The 21125-nt window shown below is 34.5% G+C and overlaps 1 protein-coding gene across 44 annotated transcripts in view; it reads right to left on the bottom strand.

Moving 5' to 3' along the window:
- STAU2 (staufen double-stranded RNA binding protein 2) overlaps window positions 1-21125 on the bottom strand; it is a 295961-nt gene that overhangs the window by 155230 nt on the left and 119606 nt on the right. For all 44 annotated transcript variants that reach the window (XM_072734497.1, XM_072734483.1, XM_072734473.1 and 41 more), the window contains 2 exons: window positions 14276-14413; window positions 4909-5040 (listed from right to left, as the gene is read on the bottom strand). In XM_072734497.1, the coding sequence (XP_072590598.1) occupies window positions 4909-5040; window positions 14276-14413 (270 nt within the window). The remainder of the gene's footprint in view (window positions 1-4908; window positions 5041-14275; window positions 14414-21125) is intronic.

Genomic DNA, 21125 nt, shown 5'->3' with positions numbered 1-21125 from the left:
ACATAAAAGTGATGGCTGCACAACACTGTGAATGTAGTTTTGCCACTGAGATGTTCACCTAAAGTGGTTAAAATGGTAATTTTATTAAATATTACATAAACTTTTAAAATCCATCAGTGAAATTCATTACAACAAACTAAACCAGAAAATTATATAACATAACAGACACAGAGAAAGCATTTGGCAAAATTCAAAATGGACTGGTAAGTAAAAAACAAAACAAAACAAAACAAAACAAAAACAATCTCTTAAAGCATGAATACAAGGAAATAACCTGATATAGAGTATCTATGAAAAAAACCTACAATCATCATGGTATTTATAGCAGTGAAAGACTGAAATGACTATCCTTTTAAGATGAGGACCAAGGTAAGGATATCTGCTTTCTATTCAACAAACAACCATATCTTTTCAACATTGTACCAGATGCTCTGTTTTTAGAGCAATAAAGAAGATAAGTAGATAAAAGCATACAGATCAGAAAGGAAGAAATAAAACTGTTTTTATTCATAGATGACATGGTCATCAATGCAGAAAATCCCAAACAATCTACAAACTAAGCTATTATAATTTATAACTCCGTTTAGCTGGGTCGCAGAGTACAAGGTCAATACATAAAACCAATTGTATTTCTATACAGTAGAAAAGAAGAATTGGAAATTGAATGCTATTGCCATTGGGTTAAAGACTAATATCATTAATAATATATCCCAAAACATGAAATACTTAGGCATAAACATAAAAATTGTGTAAAATATTTCTAGAAAAAGTAGAAAACGTTGCTGTAAAATATTTTTAAAAATATAAATAAATGGAGAGCTAGATCTTGTTCATGGACTGAAAGACTCAATATTAAGACACCGATTTGTGTGAAACTGATCTATATATTCAATCCCAAAGAAAACTTCCCAACTGGCTTTCTTTTCTTGGTAGAAAATGATTTCAAAAATTCTATGGAAACGCAAAGGCCCTAGCCAAAACAATTTAAATTTCTTTATCTGATTTCAAACCTTACTTTAAAAGCTATAGTCTATACACAGTTGTAATAGTTTAAGGGTAGACATATGGATTAATGGAACAGAACAGAGAATCCAGAAACAGACGCATCAATATGCGGTTAACTGATTTTCAACAAAGGTGCTAAGATAATTCAATGGAAAAAGCATTCATCTTTTAAACAAATGGGCTAGAACAACTGGATAACCTACATGGAAAAGGAGGAAAGGAGAGGACAGGAAGGAAAGGAAGGAGAAGGCAGGGAAGTTCTTTACCTGATAAAGGATTTGTGTCCAAAATATGTAAAGAACTCTTTAACAACTACTCAAAAAGAAAGCAAACTATCCCATTTTTAAAGAGACATAGCTTTGAATGGACATTTCAAGGAAGAGATATGAATGGTAAATAAACACATGCTAAGATATCCAACATTATCAGTTATTAGGAAAATGCAAATTAAGTTCCAATGAGATAACATTAATGCACCTACTAGTACAGTCAAAACTCAAAACCAAAAATACCAAGAGTTGGAAAAACTGTGCATAACTAGAGCTCTCAAACACTCCTGGTAGGAATACAAATTGGTTCAGCCTCTCTGGAAAACATCCTCACAGTTTCTTAAAAGTTATACATGCACTTATACAAATATGTACATAAAGAATACACTAGAGAAATAAATACATATAAAGACTTTACATGAATGTTTACAGCCACTTAATTTATAATAGCCTCAAACTAGAAACAGCCCAAATGTTAGTGAAGATGAAAACAATAACAGACAATAAAAGAATAAACTAATGAAATACAACAACATGAGATGAATCTCAGCATTATGAAGCCAGACATAAAAGGCTTCCTAATGTATGATCCAATTTATATGACATTCTGGAAAGGCAAAATTATAGAAACAAAAATCAAATCAGTGCTTGCCAGCAGGCTAAGCATAAGGGAAGAGATTAACTACAAATATTTCCGTAACAGAAATATTATAAATCTTAATTGTGGTGGTGGTTAATGAATGTGTACACACATACAAACACACATATGTCAAAATTCATTGAACTATGCCTCAATAAATCTGAGTTTCTTTATAAAGTGGGGATATATTAGTATATACGTGTAGAATATTTCTGTGAAGACATTTATCAAATCTTTATGTAATATTCACTATATTTTAGACAGTATTCCAAATCCTGTACAAATATCAACTCATTGTGGGAGATGCTATTCAAAAGAAAGATTAAAAAACCAAGGGTCTCAGAGTGAAAAAAGACTACCTTTTTTTCACTGTTCACTCTATGCTATTTGAATTCTTTTAGCCATGTACATATCTTGTATATTTAAAAAATTTTTAAATGGTTTCGCCACATTAATCACAAATCTTTTTATTGACAAATCAGTATATTCAGTCTTTCTCTTTTGCTGTCTCTACAGCATATGACTGCTATCTACTCCTTAAACTCACTCTCTCTTCCTATTTACAGGTTTTCTATCTTCCTCTTTCCTGTCTCCCCCATGCATTTTATCTGCTACTGAAAACTTACCACTTACACTTCAGAAATCTCTCAGGTATCTTCCCCACTCTCTTCTCTACCACCACTGCCTGCATTCAGACCCTCAGCATCTTTTACCTGAACAGTTCTGCTAGCCCCCCAAGTGGCCTCTCAGCAGCCTTCAGTCTCATCCTGCTCAAATATATACCCTATATTACTTAAAGGATTGTCTTCTGAAGAATGTAAACCAGACCATGTCATTTTTATGTTCAAATCTTAAATGTGAAATTTCTCAATCTCTTTAATTCACATAAAACAATGGTCTCAGCTATTCTTTACTTTCCAGATTCATCTTCATATTCTCTAGGTTATAGTACTATAATTTTTGTTACGCAATTAAAGCTCCTTGCTGTTAACACTGAAGGGTTAGTTTTTCCTAATGTAGGGACTAAATTTCAGTCATCTTGTTATTATCTTCAGTGATTGGTGTTTGGCATTAGTGTTTAGTGGGTACAACGGTAAATTTTATGTCGACTTGTCTGGACCATGGTGACTAGATATCTAATCAAGCATTATTCTGGATGTTCTGTGAAGGTGTTTTTGGAAGATTTACATTTAAATCACTGAACACTGAGTAAAGCAGATCCTTCTCTGTAATGCTGGTGGGACTAATGAGTTGAAGACCTACCTAGAAGAAAAGTTTGACCTTCACTGAAGAAAGGGAAATCTATAGCAGAAAGCTTTTGAACTCAAATTTAACTCCTGATTCTCCAGCCTGCTGGTCTCTCCCTCAGATTTGGACTAGCCAAGCCTCAATGACTGCATAAGTCAATTGCTTAAAATAAGTTTCTGTGAGTGATGTATGAATGTGTATATATACATACACACATACATATACTACATACACACACATACACATCCCATTGGGCTTTTTCTCTGGAGAACTCTAAACAATAATACAGTGGGTATACAAAATGTTTTTCATATTAATAAAACTAATGCTTTTTGTTCTGTTTTATTTTCACTTAAGATACAAATACGTGTCAGGGCACCTGGGTACCTCAGTGGTTGAGCGTCTGCCTTTGACTCAGGTCGTGATCCCAGGGTTCTGCGATCAAGTCTCACATCAGGCTCCCTCTGGGGAGCCTGCTTCTACTTCTGCCTATGTCTCTGCCTCTCTGTGTCTCTCATGAATAAGTAAAAATAAAAAATCTAAAAAAGATACATATGTGTCTATGAGGAAATTTATTTTGACATATTTTTATAAATCACTCACCAGTTTTAAGTCAATATAAACGTGTTAAGTTAAAACAACATATACACAATATAAGAACTGCAGAATCTTGAACACATGTTAGGTTTCATGTTACAAATACTTTTAAAAGAAGAAAAAGCATTGACTAGCCAGGTTATAAAAACAGAATTGAAATCTCTAGCGATACCACACAGACAAATAATTCTTAATCGCTCAAAATAACTGCCTGGATATTCACAGCTGTCTTTAAAAAAAAAACAAAAAACAGATCTAAATGTTTTTTAATAGATGATTTGGTTTTTACTCTAAATTTCAGAAATGTGTTCCTGCAGGAACTGAAAACATCTCTAAAACAGAATCCTTATGTGAGAAAATGGCATGGAAAAAAAAGCATATTGTTTTTGATAGAAATAATTATTAAGCCTGTTTTATGAATTCTCATTTAATATAATGTTTAATAAAAATAATTTCTACATGTGCATAGATAATATGATTATACAAAATAAAGTTAAGCTAGTTCCTGCCAAGTTATCTGCCAAGTGCTCAATTTGGGGTTCTCTGCTTCTTTTGCAACAGAGGTAGGTGTTAATGATGTCATTAACTGCTGCAGAAGAAATAGAGGACCATGAACATAAGTCTTGGCAGAAAATAAACACCCTCTGAGTTTACCTTTAAATTTAAAGTAAACAGAAAAATTAGTTTATAGAGCGCCTGTCCAATATAGTTCCTGCCCTAAAGGGATAATTCAGGATCTTTATTTCTAGTGTTTTCAGCTGTATTCCAGAAATAAAGGCTAACAAACCCTGTTCTTTAAAAAAGCACAAATTAAAACTGGTTATATGGCAAGAACCATGAGTGAGTCAATAAGCTAAAAATTATTCAACTGGTATTATATAAAATACATACAGTGATAAAATATTTTTAGTATTTGTCAATTGTAAGATTATAATTAATATTTCATCTTGGCCCTATAAATGTGCTATTTTGTACCTGGAGAATCTATTTTAAAGATACAGAGTACTGCCTTGGTGGGGGAAAAACCTTGACTTCTACTTTAACAGCAGTTAAGACATTACTTGGAATCAAAAACACTGGAACAGGATTTGTACATCACTCCAACATTCTGACAGGATCTGCATATGTACATGTAAATTCAGCTCTCACCTTGTCAAGTTGATCTTGAAGACTAGTGGATGCTTTATAACCAAGCTGTAACAGCATTGCTTCCGCAGCATTTTTTTTGGCTATCTTTTTGTTAGGTCCTGTTCCAGTAGCAACTTCATTGCCTACTTTGACCTGGTAAGATTAAAGTAAGAAACCGATGATAATTGCTTTGGTAAACAGGAACTCCTTAACACAATAAAGCAGTATGTTATGCTTCTGAGAATTCAAAAATATAAAGTTCAGTCCATAATGAAACAGCAACTAAGATACTATCCCATTTACATGACATTATATATACAAGTGAAACTATACATGGAGAACAGTAGGACAATATGGTCCTCAAAATGACAATGGGAGACTATCTCAGGGTGATAGAATCTTCAATGACTTTTACTTCCCTACATATTTCTGTATTATTTTATTTTTTAAAAACAATATTATTTATATAAGCAGAAAAATAAAATTCACATTATAATAGTTTGTGTTGGTTATGACATTTAGTATTATTTATTTAATAAACTAAAAGACTGAAATGCATGGGTGCCATTTAAAACAATGTTTACATTGCATCTCAAATTTACAAAGGTTTATGTTAAATAGTTCCTGAGGAAAATTAATATACAAGGGTTAACACAATATTGTGGTTAAGAACAAAGATTTCCAGGTCAGATCTGGGTATGAAATTATTGTAGGGGCGACTGGGTGGCCTAGTTGATTAAGACTGGACTCTCGATTTCAGCTCAGGTCATGATCTCAGGGTCATGCAATCGAGCCCTGCAAGGGGCTCTGCACTGGGCACTGCACCTGCTTCAGATTCTCTGTGTCCCTCCCCCCCAATCCATCCCAGTCTCTTAAAAAAAGAAAATAAAATTCTACCACTTCCTAACTGTATAAACTGATTCAAATTAGTATCTCTAAGCTTCAGATATTCCATCAGTAAAAGAGGGTAATACAACTACCTCATAGTACTGCTCTGGAAATTAAACAAGAAAATGTACATAAACTACAGTGTATAATAAATCATAATTGCTCAATAAACAGTAGCTTTTTATCATGAAAACTATTCCACAATTATCTTTGGCAAACAACTGCTGCATTCATATATGTCTATACATGCATTTAAATGTACATCAGCCATCTCATACCCACACGTACATTTTCTGAATTGGGTAGTGCTTTTAAAGATGGATCTACCAAGAACTAATGCAAATATAAAAAGTAAATCAGAAAGCAAAAGGGAAAAAATTTAAAGATAAATAACATTTCTTAAAGATTTTATTTATTTAATAGAGAGAGCACAAGCAGGGGGAGGGGGAGGGAGAGAAGCAGACTTCCTGCTGAGCAGGGAGCCCAATGGGAGCTCAATCCCAGTACCAGGATCATAACCTGAGCTGAAAAGCAGATAATTTTTTATAGTTGTTTTTTTTTTTAAGATTTATTTATTTAGGGGATCCCTGGGTGGCGCAGCGGTTTGGCGCCTGCCTTTGGCCCAGGGCGCGATCCTGGAGACCCGGGATCAAATCCCACGTCAGGCTCCCGGTGCATGGAGCCTGCTTCTCTCCCTCTGCCTATGTCTCTGCCTCTCTCTCTCTCTCTGTGACTGTAATAAAATAAATAAAAATAAAAATAAAAAGATTTATTTATTTATTCATGAGAGACACACAGAGAGAGGGCAGGGGGCAGATACACAGGCAGAGGGATAAGTAGGCTCTTCGCAGGAGCCTGATGCAGGACTCGATCCCGGATCCCGGGATCACAACCTGAGCCAAAGGCAGCGACCCAACTGCTGAGCCACCCAGGAGTGGCTGAAAGCAGATACTTAAGTGACCTTAACAGGAGCCACCCAGGCACCCCTACGTAAGTGTTTTTTTTAATTTAAGAAAAATTTGCTTAAAGGTAAAAAGTCTAGCATTACAAGGAGAAATTAAAAATAAATGACTACAGTGGGATTTTTTATAAACTGGTCTCAAAAATTGACCAAAGCAGCAAACCAAGAAGATAATCACAACTTTATAAATTAAGTAATGTAGTCTGAATAATCTATAGGCAAAGACGAAATCCCAATGAAGTCAGAAAATATTTTAAGTAAAAAATGACAGAAATACAACATATCGAAATTTGAAGGATGCAGCTAAAGAAGGGTTGAGAAGAAAACATATAGCCATAAAAGCTTAGAGAATGGCAGGAATGTAATGAGCTAGCTAAATATTCAGCTCATAAGTTATTAGAGCAAAATGAATCCAAAGAAAATAGAATAAAGACAAGGGCAGAAATTAAGGAAACAGAAAACAAAATATAATAGAGAATCTTCAAAAAACGAAATGTTGGTTCCCTGAAAAGACTAATAAAGAGATAAGTCAAAGGTTAAGACTGGCAAGGAGAGTAAGAGAAGACAAATAAAAATGAAAATGGGAGATTACTAAAGCTTCTGTAGCATTAAAAAAATAAGGGATGGGGTGCCTGGCTGGCTTAGTGGTTAAGTGTCTGCCTTCAGCTCAGGTCATGATCTCAGAGTCCTGGGATTGAGCCCCACATTGGGCTTCCTGTTCAGCAGGGAGCCTGCTTCTCCCTCTCCTGCTCCCCCTGCTTGTGCTCTCTTTCTCTCAAATAAACAAAATCTTTTTTAAAAAAAGAATAAGGGATATTGAGTATTTTAGCTAAAACTTTTTCAATGTTTAGATATAGTGGAAAATTTCTCAACAATACAAATTTCCAAAACTGGCACAGATTAACACCAAACTGTACAGCTCTATAACTACTAAAAAAAATTTAAAACAATAATTAAAAATATTTCCACAAAGAAAACTCCAGAGAGCTTCTCCAGCAAGTTCGCCTAATATTTAAGGAAGAATAATGCTAATGTCACAAAAATTTGTCCAAGAATAGAAAAAGAAAAATCAATCCCCAACTATTCAGTGAGCTATTGATTCCAAAATCCAACAAAAACAGTATAAGAAAATTTACAAACCTATTTCATTCATGAATATAACTGCTCAAATTTAAACTGTATAACAGTTCACTGAACAAAGCAATACATAAAAAGAAAAATCATGATGAAGTTAGGTTTATCCCAGAAAAGGAAGACTGGTCTAACATTTGAATTTCAGACAAAATCAATCAACAGAATCTGCTGTTTTTGTCTCTGAGAAGACAAAACATATAGCCATCCTAATAAACAGAGCAAATGCATTTGATAAAACTCAACATCGTTTCACAATAAAAACTCATAGTAAACTAGGAAAAAAAGGAACTTCCTTAATAAGATAAAGTGCATTTTCCAAAAAACGTATAGCAAACCTCAGCAAATGTTAAATTTAATGTTGAAATTTTGAAATTAGAAAAAGACGAAGATGCCCTCTACTTTTACTATTATTTAACATTTTACTACAAATCCTAGACAGAGCAATAAGGCAAGAAAAAAAATGGTACAGAATTAGAAGTATATGGTGCCTAGGTGGCTCACTCAAACATCTGCCTTCTACTCAGGTCATGATCCAGGGTGCTGGGATTGAGCCCTGTGTCAGGCGCCCTGCTCAGAGGAGAGTCTGCTTCTCCCTCTTCTTCTGCCCCTCCCCCTTGCTTGTGCACACATACTCTCTCTCTCAAATAAATAAAAAAAATTTAAATTAATTTAAAAAAAGAATTAGAAGTATAAAAACAGTCAAAAAAAATAAAAATAAAAAAGTTTGTTTTAACTGTCATTATCTGAAGATATGACACATAGGAAATCCAAGGATATCTACAGATAAATTGTAAGAATCCATGAGAGTGTTTTCTGTGTAAATAGTAGTATACAATGCCAACTGCATTTTTATATCCCATCGACAATCAAGTAGAAAATTACAAGATATCATTTAGATCAAATGAAAATAAAATACCTATGATATTTAAGAACTTTGCAGAAAATAATAAGCACTGAGAAAAGTTAAGAAAAACCTAATAAACAGAGATATGCCTGAAAATCAATATGTATCAATTCTCTTCAAATCGTCCCTATAAATTCAATGAATTCTCATCAAAATCCCACATGTTTTTACAATACTTGACAAGCTTGGGACACCTGGTGGCTCAGTGGTTGAGCACCTGCCTTCGACCCAGGGCATGATCCTGGAGTCCCAGGATTGAGTCCCACATAGAGCTCCCTGCATGGAGCCTGCTTCTCTCTCTGCCTATGTCTCTGCCTTTCTCTCTGTCTCTCATGAATAAATAAATAAAATCTTAAAAAAAAAAAACAATACTTGACAAGCTGATTCCAAAGTTTATATGGAAATACAAAGTGCTAAGAGCTTCTAAGATCCTTTTGAGGAAGAATAAGGTGGAGGCATTATTCTTCTGGATGTCTAGACTTTAAAGTTAACATGAGGGAAAAAAGAAAAATTTGACTGCAACAAAATTAATTACTTCCTGGGCACCTGGGTGGCACAGTCGGTTAAGCGTCTGCCTTTGACTCTCATCATGATCCCAGGGTCCTGGGATTAAGCCTGGAGTAGGGCACCCTGCTGAGCAGGGAAGGGCCATGCATCAGGCTCCCTGCTTGAGAGGCGTCTGCTTCTCCCTCTCCCTCTGCCCCCCCATTCATGCTCTCTTTCTCTCACTATCTCAAATAAATAAAATCTTTAAAAAAAAATTAGTTTTGTTCCTCAAAGGAACATCACTAAAATTGGAAGAAAAAAAAGTCACAAGAAAATATATTTGAAATGCCTTGTAACTAAAAAAGACTCATAGTCCAGAATATACAGTGGATTCCTAAATGTTACTTTTTTAAACCAGTACAAAAATGAGCAAGAGAGCTGAACAGGCAATCTATGCATGAAAATTTGGATTATTTTACCAGATGTCACTGAGCTTTGTTTAAAAAAAAATTTAGGGGATCCCTGGGTGGCTCAGCGGTTTGGCACCTGCCTTTGGCCCAGGGCGCGATCCTGGAGTCCCGGGATCGAGTCCTGCGTTGGGCTCCCAGCATGGAGCCTGCTTCTCCCTCTGCCTATGTCTCTGCCTTTCTCTCTCTATGTCTATCATGAGTGAATAAATAAAATCTTTAAAAAAAAATTTAGCTTCAATAGCTTCATGCCACTTTAATAAAATTTCACAATTACAGTATTCTGTGTACTAACAATGAATTAGTACATGGTACAACTAAATCCAGCTTTCAGATACAAAGCTTGATACTTCTAACCCACAGTTTTCTTTTTTGGTTTCTGGGTGAAAGCATAATCAGCTATAATCAGCTATTTCATTTATCTCAGAACATAACAACTTCCATCTGGTATCCACACGTGTGTACTATTTGACATTTATTCTTACACTAATATTTAGGTTTTATTTGTGTTCATATTCTATTACTACTTTTAAGCTTCACTGAATGAAGTACTTCTAGCACAGTGGTTAGAAAAAAACTTAAATATAAACAATGCAAATTATATGACAAAGAAATACACTCTTTTAACAAAATTTTAGTGAAGATGAACTAAATGACATAGTTTTTGTAATATATGAAACATTGATAATATATTCATTATAGAATTTCTGAAACTATCACAAATGTTGTAGTTCAAATCTGTGTGATGTCTTTGAATCACGTCATTGCTTTTTCTTGTGAAACTATAAACCATCAGATTACGACAAATCAGCAGTAGTCTATGGGACCTCACTAAGAAGCACTGATCAAGTACTGTCCACAGTCAATTCCTGGAGCTGAGTGAATACATACTACCTCCCATATCTGGGCTGGCCTGCCCTGACCTGAAGACAGCAGACCCTAGGTATAATGTGTGCTTAAGTCCCTGGCTAGAGCCAGGCCTCTGCTACCTGTTATTTTTTCCAGTGTCTGATTTGTTCCCCAGCTTTACTAGCCCCTGTGTTGTTGCTGGAATGCTTGCTAGCTAACAGATTAGGCCAGCTACGTCAGAAGCTTCCTCTACTGCTCTGAAGGTCAAAACACTTGCCAAAATAAATGGAAGCAAGATCACTGAACAGCAAAATATATTTCATCTGTTTTCACATGCTATGTACACCTCACTCCCATTCAATTCTTTTGCTGCTTCATTTCTAAATCTCATTTATCTACCCAGGCCTGATACTCTTTGACTCCAATCTTCTGCTCTTAGGTAATACTGTTCTCATCTCAGCATACATGTTGAATCTGTATCTGCAGCTTTCCATTTGACCTTTTCTGACACCTTCGAGACTGTTAGAACAGATGCTTCCAGATTTATTTTTGCCATTCACCCACCCTTGTCTCACACAACTTTTATGGTGGCATGTTCGATAGTTTGTGGGTACTTATCCTAGACTTATCTGTTAATATTTTTAAAAGATGACTGTGCTAAAGGACTTTGAGGGGATCCCTAGGTGGATCAGCGGTTTGGCACCTGCCTTCAGCCCAGGGCATGATCCTGGAGTCCCAGGATTGAGTCCTGCACTGGGCTCCCTGCATGGAGCCTGCTTCAACCTCTGCCTGTGTCTCTGCCTCTCTCTTTCTCTCTGTGTCTCTCACGAATGAATAAATAAATAAAATCTTATAAATAGATAGATAGATAGATAGATAGATAGATAGATAGATAGATAAATGCCTTTGATTCCCTGCTAACAAACACGGTGGTCACTCATAAGGAAAAAAAAATCGTATCATTATAAAAGCAATTACATAAATGAACTTCATAAGTCATCTTCCTACAACTCAAAAATTTTTTAAATATTACAAATAATAATTTAAATTAAAATGTTAATTCATCTGCAAAGTTTTATTATTTTGCTACATAATAACTTTAAGACTGTCAGATTTTTATCTTTAAACAACTCATTTAAATGAGTCAAGCCCTCGGGACACTTGGGTGGCTCAGCGCTTAAGCATCTGCCTTCAGCTCAGGGCATGATCCTGGAGTCCCGGGATCAAGTCCCACATCGAGCCCCCTGCATGGAGTCTGCTTCTTCCTCTCCCTATATCTCTGCCTCTCTGTGTGTGTGTGTCTCATGTATAAATAAATAAAATATTTTAAATAAATAAATAAATCTCTAAAAAAAACTAAAACAAAGTTCTAAAATAGCATATACTGAAAACTTAATTATCCTTCAATGAGTCACAAATAAAATTGATGACAATGATTTATATATTTTTTAGAAACCTGAAGATTTTAGTCACAAGTAGAAAAATTAACTCAATAGAATGTACTATACACAATGTGTGTATGTGATATACAATTTAGTAGCCATTATTTTCTCTTCAAAAAATTAAAATATCCCTTTCTAAAAAAATTAAAAGCTTTAAGAAATATGCTTTGGAAATCAATATTCAAATCATCTCATCAGAGATTTTTCTTTGTCTAGTAATCAATACAAGTAATTACATCCATTTTGTAACATACAAATTTATTTTTTGGGTGATAAATATGAGCATATTGTCTTTAGATATTTTTATTTCCACATTCAATTATAACAAATGATAACATTACTTAAATAGTTTATACAAAAGCCTTTACTTTGATAAACTTGCTGCAATACTATAATGAATCCACTGGGGCTTTCTGAAGGGGGAAAAGCAATATGAATTCAGTGTGAAAACATTTAAAAGCACAGCCAAATGTTCCCATTTGACTACAATGTTTATGAATACCCATAAAATGGAAGCTGGCCTAAGATATTCTAAATTCCTTTTTCAAAAGGGGTACTCAATATACTCCACAGGAAAAAAAAAATGTTAAATAAAGGCAATGCCAGTTTTTATTCTTAATATAGGTTTTAGGTGATTTTTCTTCCCTCAAGTTTTGGAGTTCAAAAAATACTTCCTAGAACTCTTCAAAGCTAATCATGTAAAAAGAAAAACGATAAAGCATTTTATGAAGTGAAAATACTAGAATAAAATTTGTCTTGGGTCTTAATGACATCTAGATAGTAATGTCCTTAACTAGTAGTATTCCTCACTTTTTGGATATCAAGATTCCCAACCATGGTATATCTGTGACTGTATCATAAGTTTACATCTCCAACAAAGCCAAACTTAATAGCTCTCAATCAGGCAGACAGGCAGCATATATACACCACGAGTTTCTTAAGGTACTACTATATACATATATTATATTGGGTACTATGAGATAAAGAAACATGGAGATTATAAATTGAGAAAGAAGGTAAAGTTTAGAAATGTATGAAAAGGGGGTGCTTGGGTGGCCCAATCAGTTAAGTGACTGACTCTTGGTTTCAGCGTAGGTCATGATTTCAGGGTTGTGAGACTGAGCCCCTAGTCAGGTTCCACACTCAGCATGGAGACTGCTTGGGATTTTTTCCCTCTTCCTCTCCCACTTTCTCTCCCCCTCTCCTGGCTCATGTACACACATGAGTGCACTCTCTCTCTCAAATAAATAAATAATAACTTAAAAAAAAAAAGAAGATAAGTATGAAAAGCTAATCAATATGAGATACTATTTGTTACCAGCAAAATGCCTGCCACATGGTCAGGATTTAATATCTGTGGATTTTAACTGGATTACATCAAAGGTGACCATCCATGGATCTGACTGGAAAAAAAGTTTTCCTGACAAGCCATTTATAATAAAAAGTTTTGGGACAATAAGGAGAATTCAAATATGGACTGGGTATTGGACAATTCTAATGAATATGAATCATGCCTAATATAAGAACATAAAAGAAAAACTTCCATATTTTTAGTGATATACACTAAGTAGGTAGGCTGAAATGATCTGTGGCTAAATATCAGCTAGTATTAGTTATTATACCAGTATAATAGTATACTTAATAGTCTACTACTTAGTATATCCACCTTTGGATATGTTTGAAACTTACACAGTAAGAATTAAAGGTTTCTTCAATACTGGGGCTTGAGTTCGCAAATGAAGATGAATAGGAAGAATTTTAAAAGGAGGGCATTTTAGGCATTGTGCCTCAATCTAACCTCTAAATCTAAATGCCTAAATCTCTCAGCAAGTGAGTTCCTCAATCCTCACCACAGTTAGCTTTCTTTTCCGAATTTTCCTGATAATCCAAAAGCTCATGCTCTTGGCCCTATTCCATCTACTACATCTCTCTTCTAAATTATGTTTCTAATTCCATCCATATCCTACTCCTCAGTCGTTAACGGCATCTGGCTGCAAACTGTAACATCAGTTAGAGATAGGCATTCTAAACTATAAACTGTGGTAAACAACCTCCGTGAACCCACAGTCCCTTAAAAAACCCAGACTGTCTATTCTAACATGTCCTTGCCATTTGAACGTTTCAACCAAGTTGGCAGGTGGGCCTGGTTTTACTTCCTAGTTCTTGCCTTTCCCCCATATCTCTATTACAACCTGGAGGTTTCTATTTTTTTTTCAGTGTTTACAAACTTTTTTTCTAATATAAATGTTATAAATACCTGCATCACAAATTCCCGACGTCGAGGCATTCCTCTTTCTGAAAGCAAAACATAATCTGGCTCCTTTTCCTTTTTGGCCTGCTGAATTTGAGCCAGGCGGCTAATGGGATTCATTCCTTGACCATACTCTGGTCCAGCCTAAAAAATAATTTAAGAAAAAATTTCAAAACATGCTGGTAAAACTTGTTATTGGATCCTTAAAGAAACAATGGTTCTCCCCTCATCCTCTGCACCCCAAAACTATAACTGGAGAAGATAATGTGACTGGATAGCCATTTATGAACATTTATAATGGTAAATCATAGAACGGAACTGAAACTAAGGCTTCTATGGGATTGAGGCTCAAAGGTATTACTGATAAGTTGGGTCAAGTCTGCTGTTAAACTCTTCAGTATGTTAGAGTTGCTTCATAACTTCTGTTCATCAAAACACACAAAAAGAGGGGCACCTAGATGGCTCAATTGGTTGAGAGTTCCGACTTCAGCTCAAGTCATAGTCACAGGTCCTGGGATCAAGCCCTGTATCGGGCGAGACTGCTTGTCCCTCTCCTTCTGCCCCTCCTGCTGCTCTGTATTTTTTTTCTCTCTCTCAAATAAATGAATAAAATCTTTACAAAAAAAAAAAAATGTAAAAAAGCCAAGCCATGAACTGGTAAGAAGATATCTGCAATATATATATATCTCCTTGAACTGGTAAGGAGATATCTGCAATATATATATAGGAGATATATATATAAGGAGATATATATATATTGCAGATATATATATAAGGAGATATATATATTGCAGATATCTCCTTACCAGTTCATATATATATATATACACACACATATATATATATATAACTAAAACAAAGATATATCCAGTATCTAAAATATACATCTTAAAACTCCTAATAAGTATTAAGACAATGTAAAAGAAAAATGGGCAAAAGAGATGAATAGATTTTTAACAGAAAAAAAAAAAGGAAAAGATAATCTCATTAAGACTCAGAAAATGCATGTTAAAACTACAGTGAGATACTATTTTATACCCATCCACTTAGCAAAACTTAAGAAGTCTGACAATCCCAACTGGTGAGGATAGAGAGTAACTGTTGCCCATATGCACTAGCTCATATGTACAAAAATAACCATAGTTGCATTATTTGAAATAGAAAAAAAACTGGAAATAGCCTAAACATTTATCAAAGAACAAATAAGTTATGACATATTTATCTAGTGGAGCAGCATATAAAAATGAAAATAAATTAAGGATAGCTACATACCTCAAAATGAATGAATTTCAAAAAAAAATACTTCAAGAAAAGCAAGCACAGAAGAATAAATATCAAATGATATAATTTATGTAAAGCCCACTAAATCCACCAAACACTGTTGAAATTAAACAAGATCTAAATAAGTGGACAAACATATGTTCATGGATCAAGACTCAATATTTTTAAAACGTCAATTCTCTTCAAATTGATACATCAATCCACTGCAATCCCAATCAAAATCCCACCAGGCTTTATTTTATAATAATTGATAAGCTAATGCTAAGATTCATATAGAAACTCAAAGGATTGATAACTGAACTTTAAAAAAAAAAAAACAAAATTGGAGACTCAGACTACCTGATTTCAAGATTTATTATAAAGCTATGGTGTAATCAAGACAGTATATGGAGCACTGGAATAAAGATAAAGAGATTAGTCAACACAGCAGCATCCGGAAACAGACCCATACGTATATGGTCAACTGATTTTTGACAAAGGTGTGAAAGCAATTCACTGGAGAAAGGGTAGTCTTTTCAAGGGTAGTTACTGAAACTGAATATTTATATGCAAACAAAACAAAACAAAACAAAAACAAACCCACCAACTTCAATCCATACCTCATACCATTACAAAAATAAGCTCAAATGGTTCACAGATTTAAATATAATATGTAACTATAAAACTTGCAGAAGAAAATATAGATGAAATTTCTGTGACTTTGTTAGGTGACAATTTCTTAGGTACAACACTAAAATTATATTCCATAAAAACAATAAATTGGACTTCTTCAAAATTAATAACTTCTATTCTTTGAAAAGGATGAGTCATAGGCTTGGAGAAAATATTTGCAAACCCCATATCTGATAAAGAACTTGTACGGGAGGGGAGTGAAACAGGTGAAGAGGATTAAGAGGTACAAACTTCTAGATATAAAATAAATGTCATAGGGACATCATGCACAGCATAGGGAATGAAGTCAATGATATAATAACAACTTTGTATGGTGACAGATGATAACTAGACTCAATGGGGATCATTTCATAATGTACAAAAATACTGAAACACTATGATGTACACCTGAAACTAACAGGATATTGTATGTCATTTATGCTTCAATTTAAAAAAATTCTCACTGATAAAAAATAACTTGTATCCCAAGTATATGAAGACCTCTCAAAATTCAATAATATATTTATTATTTACATTTTATTATTATTATTTATATTACTTAATTTTTCAAATGGGCAAAAGAGCTAAACAACACTTCATCAAGCTTCATGTGTTATAAAACACATAAAAAATGCTCAATATCATCAGTCATGGGAGAAATGTGAATCAAAACCACAAAAAGATATCAATACACACATTTGTGCAACTGAAATTTAAGACTGCTACATATTAGAAAGGAGGTGCAGCAATTAGAGTTCTCACAGGGCTGATAAGAATGTAAAACAGTACATTCATTTTAAAAAACAATTGGCAGTCCCTTAAAATGTTGAATATACACCTATTAAATGACCAAGTCATTCACTCCCAAGCATTTATCCCCCCCAAAAGGGAAGCTTATGCCCATAAAACTCATACACAAATGTTCATAGCAGCTTTACTTACAGCCCAAAATGAGAAACATCCAAAATATTATTTTTTTTAAAATAACCAAAGGGAAAATGGATAAACAAAGGGTGGTATAACTATACAACAAAATACTACTTGGCATTAAAATAGAACCAATAACTGATACATGCAACAACATGAATGAGTTTCAAAATGATTCATACTAAGTGAAAGAAGCCAGCCAAAAAAAAAAGGGGTTGTTTCTTGGGAGTGGAGGATGGAGGGGATTACAAAGGAGCAAGAGGGAACTTTTGGGAGCCATAGGTAGGTTCATTACCTTGATGATGGTCAGTTTCACAGGTGTACACACATATCAAAACATATCGAATAGTAGGCTTTAAATATGTACACTTCATTATATGTCCATTGTACTTCAATAAAGCTATTTATTAGCTTTTTTTTTTCTTTCAGATTTTATTTATTTATGAGAGACACAGAGAGAGAGGGAGAGAGAGGCACAGACACAGGCAGAGGGAGAAGCAGGCTCCATGCAGGAGCCCAACGTGGGACTCGATCCGAGGTCTCCAGGATCACACCCTGGGCTGAAGGCAGCACTAAACCACTGAGCCACCCGGGGCTGCCCAATAAAGCTGTTTTAAAAGCTAACTAACCAAATACTAACTTTTCAGAAAAACATTCAGTAAAATTATAAAGTAAGGAAATATTAAATATAAAACGAATGATTGTGGTTATGTGAGGTGGCATCTGAATGTGACAGAAGAGGGGCACATACAAAACTTCATACAAAACTTCAATCTCAGTCAGAAATGTTCTACATTCAAGTTGGGCAGTAGATCTTATTTTTACTTAATATACTTTTTAACCTACAAATATATAAACCATTTAGAAGGCACTCTATTTTTAACATTATATGGGTAATGTTTATGAGGAAAGCTTTTTAAATCTTTTTTTTTAGGGACACCTGAGTGGCTCAGTCTGCCTTTCCTGGGATCGAGTCCCACATCAGGCTCTCTGCAAAGAGCCCACTTCTCCCTCTGCCTATGTGCCTATGTTTCTGCCTCTCTCTGTGGCTCTCATGAATAAATAAATAAAATCTTAAAAAAAACACACACACACAACAGAGGATTATAAGGGAAGAGAGGAAAAAATAAGATAAAATCAGAGAGGGAAACAAACCATAAGAGACTCTTAATCATAAGAAATACCTGAGAGTCACTGGAGGGAAGAAGGGTGTTGGGGGATGGGGTAAGTAGGTGATGGGCATTAAGGAGGACATGTGATGTAATGAGCACTAGGTATATAAGTGCTATATAAGACTGATGAATCACTGACTTTTACCTCTGAAACCAATAATACATTATATGTTAATTAGTTGAATTTAAATTAAAAAAATTTTTAAATAACTCCCATGTTTTTATTTCAGCAGCAGGATGGTGATGCCAGGCACTGTGATAAGGAATGCTGGAGGAGAAGGAAATTATGATGAGTTTGATGTGCTTGTGAAATTTTGAAGTGAAGATGTCCAAAAGGCAGTGCAGAGCAAAGAGTACTTGAGAATCATCTATATAAAGACTGAATTAAAGCCCTAAAAGTATGAAAAGAGTAAGAGAAGAAAAAGACTGAGAACTTCAGTACTATAAGAGTTAAGTGGAAGACCAGAAGAGAAAAGGAAAATTTTAGCTTTTGATAAAATAATTTTTTCCATCTCTACTTACATACCCCCCACCGAAAAAGAAAACTAAACGAATTATAAAGAAAGTAAAGTACTTATGAAAAAAGACGAATGTAGATAATTAGTTACAAGTCTGAGATATCAATGAAAAGGTGAAGGGAAGCTTTTGAGTCCAGCACTAGAGTATGCCTACTTCATGAAGATATTCAAGTAAAAATATAATTTCAATGATATACTGTCTTTATTCTTGTTTAATTTGCCTCTTTTATAAAAGTGTCCTTAAGTTCCCTGGGGAAGCCTGGGTTGCTCATTTGGTTAAGCATCTGACTCCTGATTTGGGCTCAGGTCATGATCTCAGCGTCATAAGATCAAGCTCCACATCTACCTCCACAATGGGCATGGAGCCTAATTAAGATCGTCTCTCTTCCTATCCCTCTGCCCCTCCCCTCACTTAAAAAAATGTTCAGTTCCAAAACACTGTTGTTGATATGGATTCCAATGACAAAAAAAAAAACAAAAAACAGATGGATAAATCCAATTAGATAATAACAGAGACTGAGAACATTAAGAATGGCTGATTTCTTCCCTTGATTAAAATTTACTACTAGCATCCTTGATAATTAAGTTATTCCTTGGATATCAAGTCTTCTGTTGTCTTTTCACAAACTAGTATAGACAGTCTTATAACAGTTGTGTCCAGAAAATTTTATCTTCAACATCAGAAACACTTCTCTGAAGTCTCATCTTACAGAAGAGAAGACATTAAAACACAAAATATAAGCCCAGAGACCTCACAAGGGCAGTCTTACATTTTAACAAGAAAATTCCGTAGAGTTAATCTTAAAATCCAAAAGGAGTTCACAATCAGTCTCCAATGGGCACTGGAATCAGACATTACTGGACCTAGAACCTGACTGTTACATGATCTTGAGTAAGTCTCTTAAACATCAAGAATCTCATATGTAAAATGGTATAACAGCAACATCACAGCATTATTAAGAAAATTAAATAAAATAATGTTATTATTATTTTAAATAAAATCTAGGTAAATCAACAGTTTATTCTGTTTCTATTGCATAAGAAGGAACTATAGAGTCTAGTTGTATAAGACGTATAAGGAAGAATAAAAATGCTGAAAACCGAGATATTATTCCAACCTACCCATTAATTGCCCCATCATACTTAAAATTATCTAGATTCCCAACTCATTATATGCATGCTGCTTTCTCAAAATAACCTTACATTTCAGAAGATGTCTATGGGCTTTATTTTAACACAAGACAGACATGGTAGAAATAATTCCAAGTGTGATGTATGTGAGGAAAAATGCAGGGGGCTAACCTAATCTGGAAGTAGGGGAGAACAAAGAAGGCTTCCGTAAAGAAGTCAAGTTTAAGCTGAGATCTGAATGGTGGATAGGAAGAAAGTTCTGGAGCACCTTCCTTATATAACTAAAAGTAGCGGCAAATAATTTTGAGAATTTGAAATGTTTCTCCCCACTCTGGGGAATAACACATATACAATAATCCTGCTTTTAATAACTACAGTTAAAAACAACAAGGGTTATGTTTATATCCTACCATAAAAATGTATAGATCTTTTCTTGCTGAATGGCTCATTATATTGTAACTTATTAAGATTACATTTAGTTTGGGGGTGTCTGGGTGGCTCAGTCTGTTAAGCCTTCCGATCAGGTCATGATCCTGGGGTCCTGCAATCAAGCCCCAGATCAGGCTCCTTGCTCAGCGGGGAGCCTGCTTCTACCTCTCTCCTCCTTGCTTGTGCTCCCTCTTGCTATCTTTGTCTCTCTCTCAAATAAGTAAATAAAACCTTTAAAAAAAATTTTTTTAAAGATTAGTTTCAGCTTAATAAATTAGATAGAAATTGTTGTGACCAGTTTTGTGCTGCCATTCTGATGCAGAGTACTGTTTTTTTCATCAGGGAAAAACTACAGATTTTATATATATAAAGATTTAAAACAAAACAAAACAAAAAACAGACTCACTAATACAGAACACAAACTGGTGGTTGGCAGAGGGGAGGAGAATGGGGGAAATAGGTGAATGGGATGAAGAAGAACTTCAAAAAAAGAAGTTACAGGGATGAAAAGTATAGCATAGAGAACATAGTCAATAATACTGTAATAACAAACAGTGATAAGAAGTACTCTGCTGAGTCAATATATTGTACACCTGACACTAATATCTCAAATATATCTACTATACCATAGAAATAAAATTTCTTAAAAATATATTTAAGAAAACAGACCATGGATATATTCACATACACATAAAATGTGCATAGACAGTTTCAAAATAACAATAGTTCATCTTTATTGAGCACTTA

This window comes from Vulpes vulpes, chromosome 13 (genome assembly GCF_048418805.1).
Source record: "Vulpes vulpes isolate BD-2025 chromosome 13, VulVul3, whole genome shotgun sequence".
Lineage (NCBI taxonomy): Eukaryota > Metazoa > Chordata > Mammalia > Carnivora > Canidae > Vulpes > Vulpes vulpes.
This window is presented reverse-complemented; position numbering and strand designations above follow the sequence as displayed.